General features: G+C 50.0%; 1 protein-coding gene across 1 annotated transcript; it reads right to left on the bottom strand.

Moving 5' to 3' along the window:
- Positions 1-1,247: 1,247 nt before the first annotated feature.
- Positions 1,248-2,021, bottom strand: LOC128496244 (apidaecins type 73-like). Its single transcript, XM_053465940.1, has one exon. It carries the CDS (start codon positions 2,019-2,021, stop codon positions 1,248-1,250), a length of 774 nt encoding a protein of 257 aa, XP_053321915.1.
- Positions 2,022-12,258: the final 10,237 nt, after the last annotated feature.

The raw sequence follows: 12,258 nt of genomic DNA, 5'->3' as shown, positions 1-12,258 counted from the left end.
CACGGCCGTTTTAACTCCTGTCAGCAAATCTATGGATTTCTGCTCCCGTTAACCCCTGCGATGCTCTGGAGATAATGGGAGCGGAAATCCGTACGTTCGATGTCAGGGGTTAACTTGGCCGGCAGAGACCACTGGTCTCCCTGCTATAACAGTTAAAGGTCTGTACAAGCGACTGTTGTAGCAGGGAGGCCAGTGATCTCTGCCGGCCAAGTTGCTGGGAAACGATTTAAAAAGTCTGTACGATTGACCCTATTGGTCCCCAACAGGGGCTCGTCTGCCATCAACCAATGAAGTACAGGTGTACTTCATTGGTTGATGGCAGAGAAGGCCCCTGCAGGCGACTAATATAGTTGCTCATACGGACATTTAAACTCCTGGCACCAAAGCTGCTGCGTAGTACATGCCGCGTAAAAAAAAAACGAAAAAAAACAACTGAAAAACGAAGAAAAAAACGGACACGAAGAAAGCACACGAATATTCGCCCGAACAGAAGACAGGAAAGTGGGCGAATATTCACGGAATATGAAGATCCCCCCCCCATGTAGACGAACACGAACAAGAAGAGTTGGCTGGCACCCAAGTCTAATAGCTTCTTCTCCTTTCAAATCCTTTAAGATTTTGTGGTAAGGGCAAATGAATAGTAATAAAGATATAAAGGGTCCATTCAGTCTGAGGTATAACCAATTTACCTGGTAGGCCTAGAAGAGGGCCACCCCAAGTTAAAGAAATAACAAGAGATGCTGTGGGAGGACAAAGCGTTGGTTAAATAACCACAGCCCCTCCCACAATTACAGGCTAATGCAATTAGGCTTAACATTTGTGGTAGTAGCAAATGAATAGGATTAGTGGAACGGAGAAATAAAGATATAAAGGGTCCATTCGGTCTGAGGTATGTACAAACCGATGTACCAGGTAGGCCTAGAAGAGGGCAAAAAAGGAAGAAAACACAAAGTTAGCCAGACCATAACTTTTAATTAGACTTGGGTGCTGGCCAACTGTTCGTGTTCGTGGGGGAAAAAAATCATCGTATTCCTCGAATATTCGCCCGTTCCTGTGTTCGGTTCAGTTCTGTCACGGGGCGCACATGACCGGAAGCCCTCTGGATGGGGCGCACATGACAGGTAGCCCTCTGGATGGGGTGCACATGACAGGTAGCCCTCTGGATGGGGTTCACACGAGAGGTAGCCCTCTGGATAGGGCGCACACGACAGGTTGCCCACTTGCAGGGCACACAGCAGATTGCCCACTTACAGGGTACTCGGCTTGGCAGTCCGTTTGCGGGGCACTCGGCTTGGCAGTCCGTTTGCGGGGCACTCGGCTTGGGAGTCCGTTTGCGGGGCACTCGGCTTGGGAGTCCGTTTGCGGGGCACTCGGCTTGGGAGTCCGTTTGCGGGGCACTCGGCTTGGGAGTCCGTTTGCGGGGCACTCGGCTTGGGAGTCCGTTTGCGGGGCACTCGGCTTGGGAGTCCGTTTGCGGGGCACTCGGCTTGGGAGTCCGTTTGCTGGGCACTCGGCTTGGGAGTCCGTTTGCTGGGCACTCGGCTTGGGAGTCCGTTTGCTGGGCACTCGGCTTGGGAGTCCGTTTGCTGGGCACTCGGCTTGGGAGTCCGTTTGCTGGGCACTCGGCTTGGGAGTCCGTTTGCGGGGCACTCGGCTTGGGGGTCCGTTTGCGGGGCACTCGGCTTGGGAGTCCGTTTGCGGGGCACTCGGCTTGGGAGTCCGTTTGCTGGGCACTCGGCTTGGGAGTCCGTTTGCTGGGCACTCGGCTTGGGAGTCCGTTTGCTGGGCACTCGGCTTGGGAGTCCGTTTGCGGGGCACTCGGCTTGGGAGTCCGTTTGCGGGGCACTCGGCTTGGGAGTCCGTTTGCGGGGCACTCGGCTTGGGAGTCCGTTTGCGGGGCACTCGGCTTGGGAGTCCGTTTGCGGGGCACTCGGCTTCGGAGTCCGTTTGCGGGGCACTCGGCTTCGGAGTCCGTTTGCGAGGCGCTGGCCACAACTCAGGTACAGGTAGTCCAGAAACATTAATGTCAAGGACCAGACTGAAGGGCTGGGCAGGTTTATAAAGGTAGAGTAATCCAGGTGCAGCTGGACATGAAAATTAGGTCTGAGTGCTTCAGAGTGGAAAGGGTGGCCACTAGTGGTTGGTAAAGAAAATAAGCAGCACAGAGTTTAACAAATCCAGACAGCGAAGGGTGGAACGTTACAGGTTTGCATATTCGTGTAAATTCTTCGTGTTCGCATTCGTTTTTTTCTTTGTTTTTTGTAGAAGGGGGTTAGAACGGGGTTAACACACGGGGGGTACGCATTACGCAGCAGCTTTGGCGCCAGGTCCATACGAGCAACTCTATTGGTTGCCGGCAGGGGTTGATGCCAGAGGAGGCCCCTGCAGGTGACCAGTAGAGTCGCTTGCACGGCCCTTTAACCCCTGACGGCGAACATACAGATTTCTTCTCCCGTTAATCCCTGCGATGCTGCATAGATAAGGTAGGCTAGATGGGGAAGGGACCAGGGAGATTAGTAAACGCAGACGAACATGAAGATTCTTCTTGTCGTGGGTCTTCTTCTTCGTATACGTTTTGCCGCCACCATGCTCGTTTCTTCGGTATTCATGCTGAACAACGAAAATGCACCCTTTGTGTTAGTTTTCTTGTTTGCCCCAATACAAATTCACATGTCTACTTTTAATAATAAGTAAGCATAACAATATGTACCGCTATAACTATAGTGCAAGTGACATGAAAGCATTGCGAATTTCAGAAGTTGGTTGTGGAATATATAGTGAAAAACAGGAGGATTTCCATCTGCCTAGCTTCTTGATGATATGGGCCGGAACTTTTCGAAGCCATCGAGGCTGCCCTGATTCTGACGGAATCAGGTGTAGTAGCCAGCTCACCAGGCCGCATTAATCTATAGAATGCTAAAAACATAGCAGCTTTAAGCACTATACATGTACCAGGACTGAAGGGATGTGCATTTAAACAGTTTACTAACGCTCTGAAAATCCTACCCACATTACACATAAACTACATAGTGTGAACTGAGGATGACCTGCCTTTATTGACAATTTCGGCAGTAGCCATATTATCTGTAAAAAAAAGCTGACTGATTCACCTGACCATGTACTGCCCCAACAATAGGATAAATTTCAAACAACGCCGAGGTGTTATTAAAGTGGGGAATGTCAAATCTGGAAAGGCCAACAAATGCTACACATCACACTTGACCGAGCAGATTGGGATAAAATCTTTACCTTGCTCCACAAAAGCTTGCGTCATACGAAAGCCCAGGAAACCTCCTACAAACCCCTTACACATTGGTATATGACTCCCATGACACTTCATAAAGCATTCCCTGATGTTCCTGATACATGCTGGCGGTGTACCGCAGCCCCTGGTTCTTTCCTGCATATCTGGTGGGACTGCCCTAAGATCATCCCGTTCTGGTCTCGTATTCACGAAATAGTTGAACGCCTCTCTGACAACCCTCCACCATTCCAACCTGGACACTATCTAATATTTCACACTTCCCAATTCCTTACTGGCTACAAAAAGTCGGTGGTTCGCCATTTGATCACGGCCGCAAAGTCACTTATACCACTTCATTGGAAAGATACCAAGTTGAGAAGATTTGAGCCCTTGAGGAATTAGCGACGCACTCCGAAGACCAACACACAAGTTACCTGCGGACGTGGTTCTATTGGTTGTCGTTTCTGGATGATCCACTCACCAAATCCCTTTTGCAACCATGAGAGGTCACTCAGGAACCATAGTGTGAAGGACCGATCAGGGACCTCAGGTTGTCCCTCTGCGCCAAGAGCGACAATAATTCTTCAATCCGTCGGCAATATCCCCAAGCAAAGTAAAGGGATATTGCTATCCAGTACCCAAATAACCAGGCAAGTTCTCAGGCACTTGCTCAGCTGCTGAGGAGTGACGGTGCCTGCGTCCCCTTCCTGGTGCTCCTGTTGCCGCTGGGGAGGGAGGACAGGTTCCTCTGCTCCCGGACTTGTGAGCTGCTGCTGGGGAGACTGGCTGGCTGCGCCATCTCCCGTGCACTCACTACATGCTGCTGGGGAGTGATGCCACCTGCATCCCCTCCCTGGTGCTCCCGCTCTGATACCAGCTCTTCTGCTGGATTGGTGCCAGCGGAGACCGCAGTTCAATCCACTACTATAGTCTCTGGAATAGGCTGTTTTTCAAAATCAAACAGCCCTTGTCCACGCCATTCATATACTTCAATCCGGAGCCGATCCACCTCTCTAATCACTGCGAGGATCACCTTCACTGGAGGGTTGGTTCCGTACCGAAACAAGCGACGTCGGGCCTCCCGCTCTGCTTCAGATGGGTCCATCAGCTCTTTATAGCACACCCCCATTCTGTTTCCTGAAGATTGATCCTGGTTTGGAATGTCCCTCAGACTAGGAAGCTATCCCAGTGTCGGTCCTGGAGAAGTCGGATCCCGCCGCTGCCAACCAGTTGTGACGGACTGACCAGGGACCTCAGGTTGTCCCTCTCTGCCAAGAGCAACTTCTCCCTGCAGGAGAAGGGTGTAAATGGTTATGAAATAAGGCAATAATAAAATACATTTTTATCAATAACACACAAAAGGGCTTCATGTCACTGGATAACATTAACTGAGGGGTAGGGTGACTCTAGGAACTGCCACAGTCCCAAAATGCAGGAACCCCAAATCTGTTTCCGAGCTCCACAGTCTTTAGAGTCTCTTGGATGATTTGGATAATGTGGCACTCCTTACTAGGGCCCATAGTCTGTAGGAAGAGGGCTGGCACTCAGTCCCCTCCAGGAGCCCATGGCACGGAGGCTTCCATGACAGGCACATTAACCTCACTCTCATTCTCTAGGCTCTCTACACTGCTACTAACAGTGGTTGTTCTTATTGGCACAGTTACAGTACTGGTGGTGGCACTGGTAACTGTGCCGGTGCAAACAGGAGTACTGACCATAGTGGGACTGCTAATTTCTTGAATTCTACCAGATTTGGTAGGTTTTGCTGTTGGTGGTGGTGATGATGATGATAGTAGTGGAGAAGGTGGAGGCTCAGAGGGAAAATTTGCACTAGTCATTCGTACACTGCTCCCTGAGGAATCTAATTCCTGATCACTCATCTCCTCTACTTCCTCTGGCTCATAGTCAAGTTCTTGATTAGCAAGATCAAATGGAATTCCTGCTAGGCTGGAGCTAAGACCGATATCATGACTAGTAGTAATGCGAGCAGGAAGAACAGAGCCTCTCAGTCTCATGCTCCTCTGGTACCTTGCTAGGTGGAGTTCCACTATGTGTAGCCCTGTCCCTGTTTTTACAAAAATATTGTAAGGACTTGGTGGCTTGTTAGAGGGGGTGCTAGGAGGAAATGGCGTGGTGGTACCGGTGGGAACAGCAGGCGCAGCACTAGTGGTGGTAGAGGTGGTGGTCTTGGGAGGCAGATTTTTTTCTACAAAAAGCCTCCCTGTGAAAGAACTAGATTGCTTTGATTTGGGAACACCACTCTCAGTCTTGCTGCTAATTTTTCTCTGCTTAGTAACTTGCATGCTGCTTGTGGATGGGTAAGATGATACTTGGGGCAAAAGGCACTTCTTTTTACTCACTGAGCTAGTAGAAGTACTAGTTGTGCTACCCTTTAACTTTGAACGTGCTTCTGGTGCTTTAGGCTTTCTGTAAAAAAACATAGAGATGGTGGGCCTAGCAGCACTACTACTGCCTGCTTTTGGTGCCTTTCCTTTACTTGATGACATAGATCCTTCAAGCAACGATTCCCCAAACAATAACCGAGAGCTTGGCCTACTTGTCCGACTAGACTGACGCAAAGGCTGCATCGTAGAAGAACTGGTGGTGGTGGTAGATGGAGCATGTCCCTCCCTTTTCTTAGTCCCAAAAGGAGGATCCATTTAAAATTTTGTGTTGTGTGTGTAGTGTAGTGTAGTGTTTAAAACTATGGGGACAGGGAAAATAACTTTATAAAGAAAAATAGGATAAAAAAAAAAAAAAAAGAAAAGAATGGAAACCCCTCAACGCTCTCAAGCCCACTAAGCTAAAGTAAGGTTATATCAGTATAATATTTATTAATTAATATTATTAATTTATCTAATAATAATAGATTATAAATTACTATTACTTATTATATTAGAAGGTTAAACAACTTTACTTTAAATCAGATACAGAAGCAGACAGATATAGTTGTCCTACTTCTTCTAAATCTACAAAAATTATTTTCTTTTTACTAGTAGTACAGCTACCTTGAAGCTTTGCTTAGTACAGTTGTCATCACACAGTCAATCTTTCTTGAAAAGAAATTAGAAAATAAAATTTAACAACAAAACAGTTACCGTCACTGCTTGCTGAACAAAAAAAAACAAAAAACACACATCACTTATGTGGCTGCACTCACTAGCCCAACAAGTTTACTTCACTGATGGACTGAGGTGAGCAAAATAAATGAAATTAAATTAATATTATTATTATAATTATTAATAAGAAAAATTGACTTGGTCTCTTGCTGTTGCTAAAACAAAGCACAAACTGAAGAGCTGCAGCACCAGTAAGATTAGCTTAATTTTAAAATTAAAATGTATTAACTAAATTATTAACTAAGTGTCACGTACAAGTAGTTAGGAGACACCGAGGTCAGGTAGGACTCCAGGACAGAACAGGTCAAACAAGCCGAGGTCAGGTTTCCGGAGAGCAGGATAGTCATATAACGTAGCCGAGGTCAGGATTCAGGAAAACAGGATAAACTTAAACGTAGCCGAGGTCAGGAATCAGGAACACAATGAAGTCAGACAAGCCGGGATCATACACGAGAATACAGGAACCAAAACGCTATCTGGGTGCTAGCACAAGGCATAGACGACCATCAGAAGGCAAGGTGAAACTGGTCTGAGGGGTTTAAATGGAGAACAGCAGAGGAAGTCTGAATCTCCCATCAGCCCCTCATGACATCACTTCCGGTGTCTGTGACTCGCGGCCATCTTGTGGATGGCGTAATCTCCCTTCATAAATTCCTCTAGTATGCGAGTTCGCCACTAGAGGTCGCGCATGCGCAGCAGCAGGACGCCGTGTACCAGGAGGTCTGCCTCTCCTGCGCGGCACTTCAGAGGAAGGCAGCGGAAGCGGCCTTGCGGTGGAGGGGGGTCTCCCTCTCCCTCGTGGCGGCTGCTGCGGAGGTGGCCGTGCGGTGGAGGGGGGTCTCCCTCTCCTTCGTGGCGGCTGCTGCGGAGGTGGCCGTGCGGTGGAGGGGGGTCTCCCTCTCCCTCTTGTCGGCTGCTGCGGAGGTGTTGATTAGCCCTCTCAACCAGACTGTTCGTTTGAGGGTGATAAGCCGAGGAGAAGGCTAAGGTGATGCCCAAGGATCTCGTGAATTCGCGCCAGAATCTTGCTATGAATTGCGTCCCCCTGTCTGACACAATTTCCGAAGGCACTCCGTGGAGCCGCACAATCTCCCGGATAAAAATGTCTGCCAAGGTGGAGGCGCTGGGCAATTTCCGTAGTGGAACAAAGTGAGCCATCTTTGAGAACCGGTCGACCACTACAAGAATCAGGGTATGTCCCCTGGACGAAGGCAACTCGACAAAAAAATCCATGGCCACATGAGTCCAGGGGACAGAGGGACAAGGCAGAGGCCGAAGGAGTCCAGCAGGCCGAGTGCGAGAGGACTTGTTAGCTGCACACCTGGTACACGATTGGATGAAAGCCGTAACATCCCTGCCCCAGTGAGGCCACCAAAAAGTCCGAGAAAGTAAGTCCTTGGTGCGCGCCACTCCCGCATGTCCCGAGGTTCTGGCGCCATGGAGTGTGCGAAGGATAGGCACCCGCAAACTGGGAGGGACGTACAGTTTCCCTGGAGGCTTGGAATCCGGAGCTTGACCCTGAGAGCGAGTGATGCGATCCAGGAGAGGTGCATAACCTCGTAATTGAATGGCTGCCACGACCTTGGTAGAAGGGACAATCGGTTCAGGCTCCCTGCTCTCCTCCTCTGGTCGTACATGCATGCGGGACAAAGCGTCAGCCTTAGTGTTCTTTGATCCGGGACGGTACGTCAGCACAAAGGGAAAGCGGGAGAGGAAGAGCGCCCATCTAGCTTGACGTGGATTGAGACACTTGGCAGATTCCATGTATTGGAGGTTCTTATGATCGGTCAGGATCAAGGTAGGTACCGAAGCCCCCTCCAAAAGGTGACGCCACTCCTCCAGGGCCAGAATAACCGCCAACAGCTCCTTATTGCCGATATCATAATTCCTTTCGGCTGTGGAGAAGTGTCTGGAGAAAAAGCCGCAAGGATGTAGTGGACCACTGTACGAAGCACGTTGTGAGAGCACCGCTCCAACCCCGGATTCGGAAGCATCCACCTCGAGGACAAACGGCAGAAGAGGATTGGAATGCCGTAACACCGGAGCCGTCGTGAATTTCTCTTTGAGAAGGGTGAACGCAGAAACGGCCTCGGAAGACCACTCGGAGACATTGGCCCCTTTCTTGGTCAAGTCCGTAAGCGGTGCAACAATCCTTGAGTAGTTACGGATGAAGCGCCTGTAGTAATTGGCAAACCCCAGGAAACGTTGAAGAGCCTTGAGACCCATTGGGCGTGGCCAGTCTTTGATCGCCAGTACTTTAGATGGATCCATGTCGAACCCCTCAGGAGTGATGATGTACTCCAAGAAAGTCACTTTACGGGTCTCAAAGACGCACTTGTCTAATTTAGCTAACAGTCCGTGTTGTCGAAGACAACTCAGTACTAGACGAACTTGTTCGCGATGGGTGGACAAGTCTGCAGAGTAGATCAGAATGTCGTCCAGATAGACAACGACAAACTGCTGGAGAAAGTCCCGGAGACAGTCGTTAATAAACTCCTGAAACACCGCCGGGGCATTGCACAGGCCGAACGGCATAACCAGGTACTCATAGTGTCCGGACCGTGTGTTGAATGCTGTCCTCCATTCATGGCCGGCACGGATACGGACCAAGTTGTAGGCCCCACGAAGATCCAACTTGGTAAAGATCTGGGCCCCACGTAACCTATCAAAGAGTTCGGAGATGAGGGGAATAGGATACGAATTGCGTCTCGTAATTCTATTCAGGCCCCTATAGTCGATACATGGCCTCAGCTCCCCGTTCTTCTTCTTGACAAAAAAAAACCCAGCGCCAGCCGGGGAGGTAGACCGACGGATGAAACCCCGCTTCAGATTCTCCTCTATGTATGTCTCCATGGCCTTAGTCTCAGGAACAGACAAGGGGTAGACTCGGCCTCTGGGTGGCATGGTACCCGGAAGGAGATCAATAGGACAATCGTAAGGTCTGTGCGGGGGCAACTTTTCAGCCTCCTTCTTGTCAAACACATCAGCAAAGTCTCGGTATTGACTGGGAAGGGCTGTCGCGACGATCTCCGACGTAGTAGACACCATGGCCAGCCTGATGGGTTCGGTGCAGTGCTCCCCACAGGTATGACTCCAAGAAGTGATCTCTCCTGTCGTCCAATTGATGGTAGGATTGTGTGTCTGCAACCACGGAAACCCCAAAACGACTGGAGTAGAGGGAGAGCAGATAACCAGGAACTGAAGTCTCTCATTGTGAAGCATGCCTACGGAGAGTGTCACAGGTATAGTAGTCTGAGTAACCTGAGCCGGGTGAAGCGGTCTGCCGTCAATGGCCTCAAGTCTGACAGGCGTGTCTTTAGGCATGGTGGGAATGAGCTGCTGTACACAAAAACGGGCATCGATAAAGTTCTCTGCAGCTCCCGAGTCCAAAAAAGCCTCTGTGCAAACGGATCCCTCAGGCCAGGATACTCGAATCGGCACCGTCATCCGAGTGCCGCTAGAAACAGAGGACAGACGCAGCATACCCAAAGCAGGTCCTCTCTCACGTGCTCTCAAACTGTCCCGTTGCACCTGACGCTCGCGGAGACGAAGGTCGATCTGAGTTACGTAAGAAATTACAGAATCCAGATCAGAGGGAAGATCTCGAGCAGCGATCTCATCCTTGAAAGTCTCTGATAATCCATTCAGAAAAGCTGCAATAAGTGCCTCACCAGTCCAGTTCACCTCCGCCATAAGGGTGCGACATTCAATAGCATAGTCCATCAGAGGAGGCGCCCCTTGACGAATGTTAAACAGAGAGGAAGAAGCGGTAGACCTCCTGCCTGGCACGTCGAATACGGAGCGTAGTGCAGAGACAAATTCCGAGTAGGAGCAAACTACTGGAGTACTCCTCTCCCATAAAGGAGATGCCCATGCCAGAGCCTTGTCGGTGAGGAGCGAAATAATGTACCCAACCTTGGCCCGGTCAGAAGCAAAGGCGTAAGGTGAAAGTTCAAAATGTATTTCACACTGACTCAGGAACCCCCGACAAGAAGCAGGATCTCCTCCGTAACGTTGTGGCGGTGGAAGATTCATAGGAACATGAACCACAGGAACTGGAGTCGGAGAAGGAACCGGTGGGGGCGCTACTGCTGGAGCGTGCATCTGTAGTCCGGGATCAGTGCGCTGAAGAAGCGTCTGGAGCGCCTGGGCAAACTGATCCAGACGATGATCCATCTCATCTAGACGACCCTCACAGGAACCTTGAAGTCCCACCGAAGCGGGTCTCATGATGGCCTTCTGATTCTGTCACGTACAAGTAGTTAGGAGACACCGAGGTCAGGTAGGACTCCAGGACAGAACAGGTCAAACAAGCCGAGGTCAGGTTTCCGGAGAGCAGGATAGTCATATAACGTAGCCGAGGTCAGGATTCAGGAAAACAGGATAAACGTAAACGTAGCCGAGGTCAGGAATCAGGAACACAACGAAGTCAGACAAGCCGGGATCATACACGAGAATACAGGAACCAAAACGCTATCTGGGTGCTAGCACAAGGCATAGACGACCATCATAAGGCAAGGTGAAACTGGTCTGAGGGGTTTAAATGGAGAACCGCAGAGGAAGTCTAAATCTCCCATCAGCCCCTCATGACATCACTTCCGGTGTCTGTGACTCGCGGCCATCTTGTGGATGGCGTAATCTCCCTTCATAAATTCCTCTAGTATGCGAGTTCGCCACTAGAGGTCGCGCATGCGCAGCAGCAGGACGCCGTGTACCAGGAGGTCTGCCTCTCCTGCGCGGCACTTCAGAGGAAGCCAGCGGAAGCGGCCTTGCGGTGGAGGGGGGTCTCCCTCGTGGCGGCTGCTGCGGAGGTGGCCGTGCGGTGGAGGGGGGTCTCCCTCTCCTTCGTGGCGGCTGCTGCGGAGGTGGCCGTGCGGTGGAGGGGGGTCTCCCTCTCCCTCTTGTCGGCTGCTGCGGAGGTGGCCGTGCGGTGGAGGGGGGTCTCCCTCTCCCTCTTGTCGGCTGCTGCGGAGGTGGCCGTGCGGTGGAGGGGGGTCTCCCTCTCCCTCGTGTCGGCTGCTGCGGAGGTGGCCGTGCGGTGGAGGGGGGTCTTCCTCTCCTGCGTGGCGGCTGCTGCAGGGACGTGGGAACCGAGGACGGGTAAGTAACACTAAGTAATTAATAATTAGGGATTTCTTATATTAATATAATTAATAATACAATTATCAACTTCTAGCTTAAGCTTAAGGGTAATAGTGGACCGGTTAATCTTTATATGGGATAAATTAACTTTTCTACCTGACAGTCTGTCTCAAGCAAAATAAGCTAATATATTATAATATTAAACTATTAAGCTAGCTAAAATGAATTATAGAAATATTATTATTAAATATTAATGATTTTATATTACACACTAGTAGTCGTCTACACTAGTATACTATATGACAATATTATCAATTATTATATATTTGTCACGAGACACCGAAGTCAGGTAGGACTGGTAAGGGATAGTCCTGAGAGCCGAGGTCAGGAAGCCAGAGATCAGGAACGTAGAAATGCAAGCCGATGTCAGGATACCGGAGAACAGGAACCTCGTGGGATAAGCCGGGGTCAGGATACCAGAGCACAGGAACGTCGTGGGATAAGCCGTGGTGAGGATACCAGAGAACACGAACATCGTGGGATAAGCCGAGGTAAGCAACAAGAGAACAAACGAACGTGTACTGAGATAGGCGGTACCGAGATAAGCATGACCATCAGAAGGCAATGGCTGTATGTTACAGAGTCTCTTAAATAGGCACAGGAGATTTGGCACTAATTAGACAAATATTTAAAGTCCCGTTACATCACTTCCTCTGCGGCCATCTTGCGTGTGGCGTATTCGTAACCTCCCTGTATAAGGCGAGGCAGTTTCCGCCGGCAACACTATGTGGCGTGAAGAGGAGCGAGTCCAGA

The sequence above is a fragment of the Spea bombifrons genome, chromosome 1, assembly GCF_027358695.1.
Source record: "Spea bombifrons isolate aSpeBom1 chromosome 1, aSpeBom1.2.pri, whole genome shotgun sequence".
Taxonomy (NCBI): Eukaryota; Metazoa; Chordata; class Amphibia; order Anura; family Pelobatidae; genus Spea; species Spea bombifrons.
The sequence above is the reverse complement of the archived record's forward strand: the minus strand, read 5'-3'. Positions and strand labels throughout refer to the sequence as shown.

What these genes read in the sequence shown, in the direction of transcription:
- LOC128496244 (XM_053465940.1), bottom strand. Translation starts at nt 2,021, where the DNA reads ATGTTTCTGGACTACCTGTACCTGAGTTGTGGCCAGCGCCTCGCAAAC.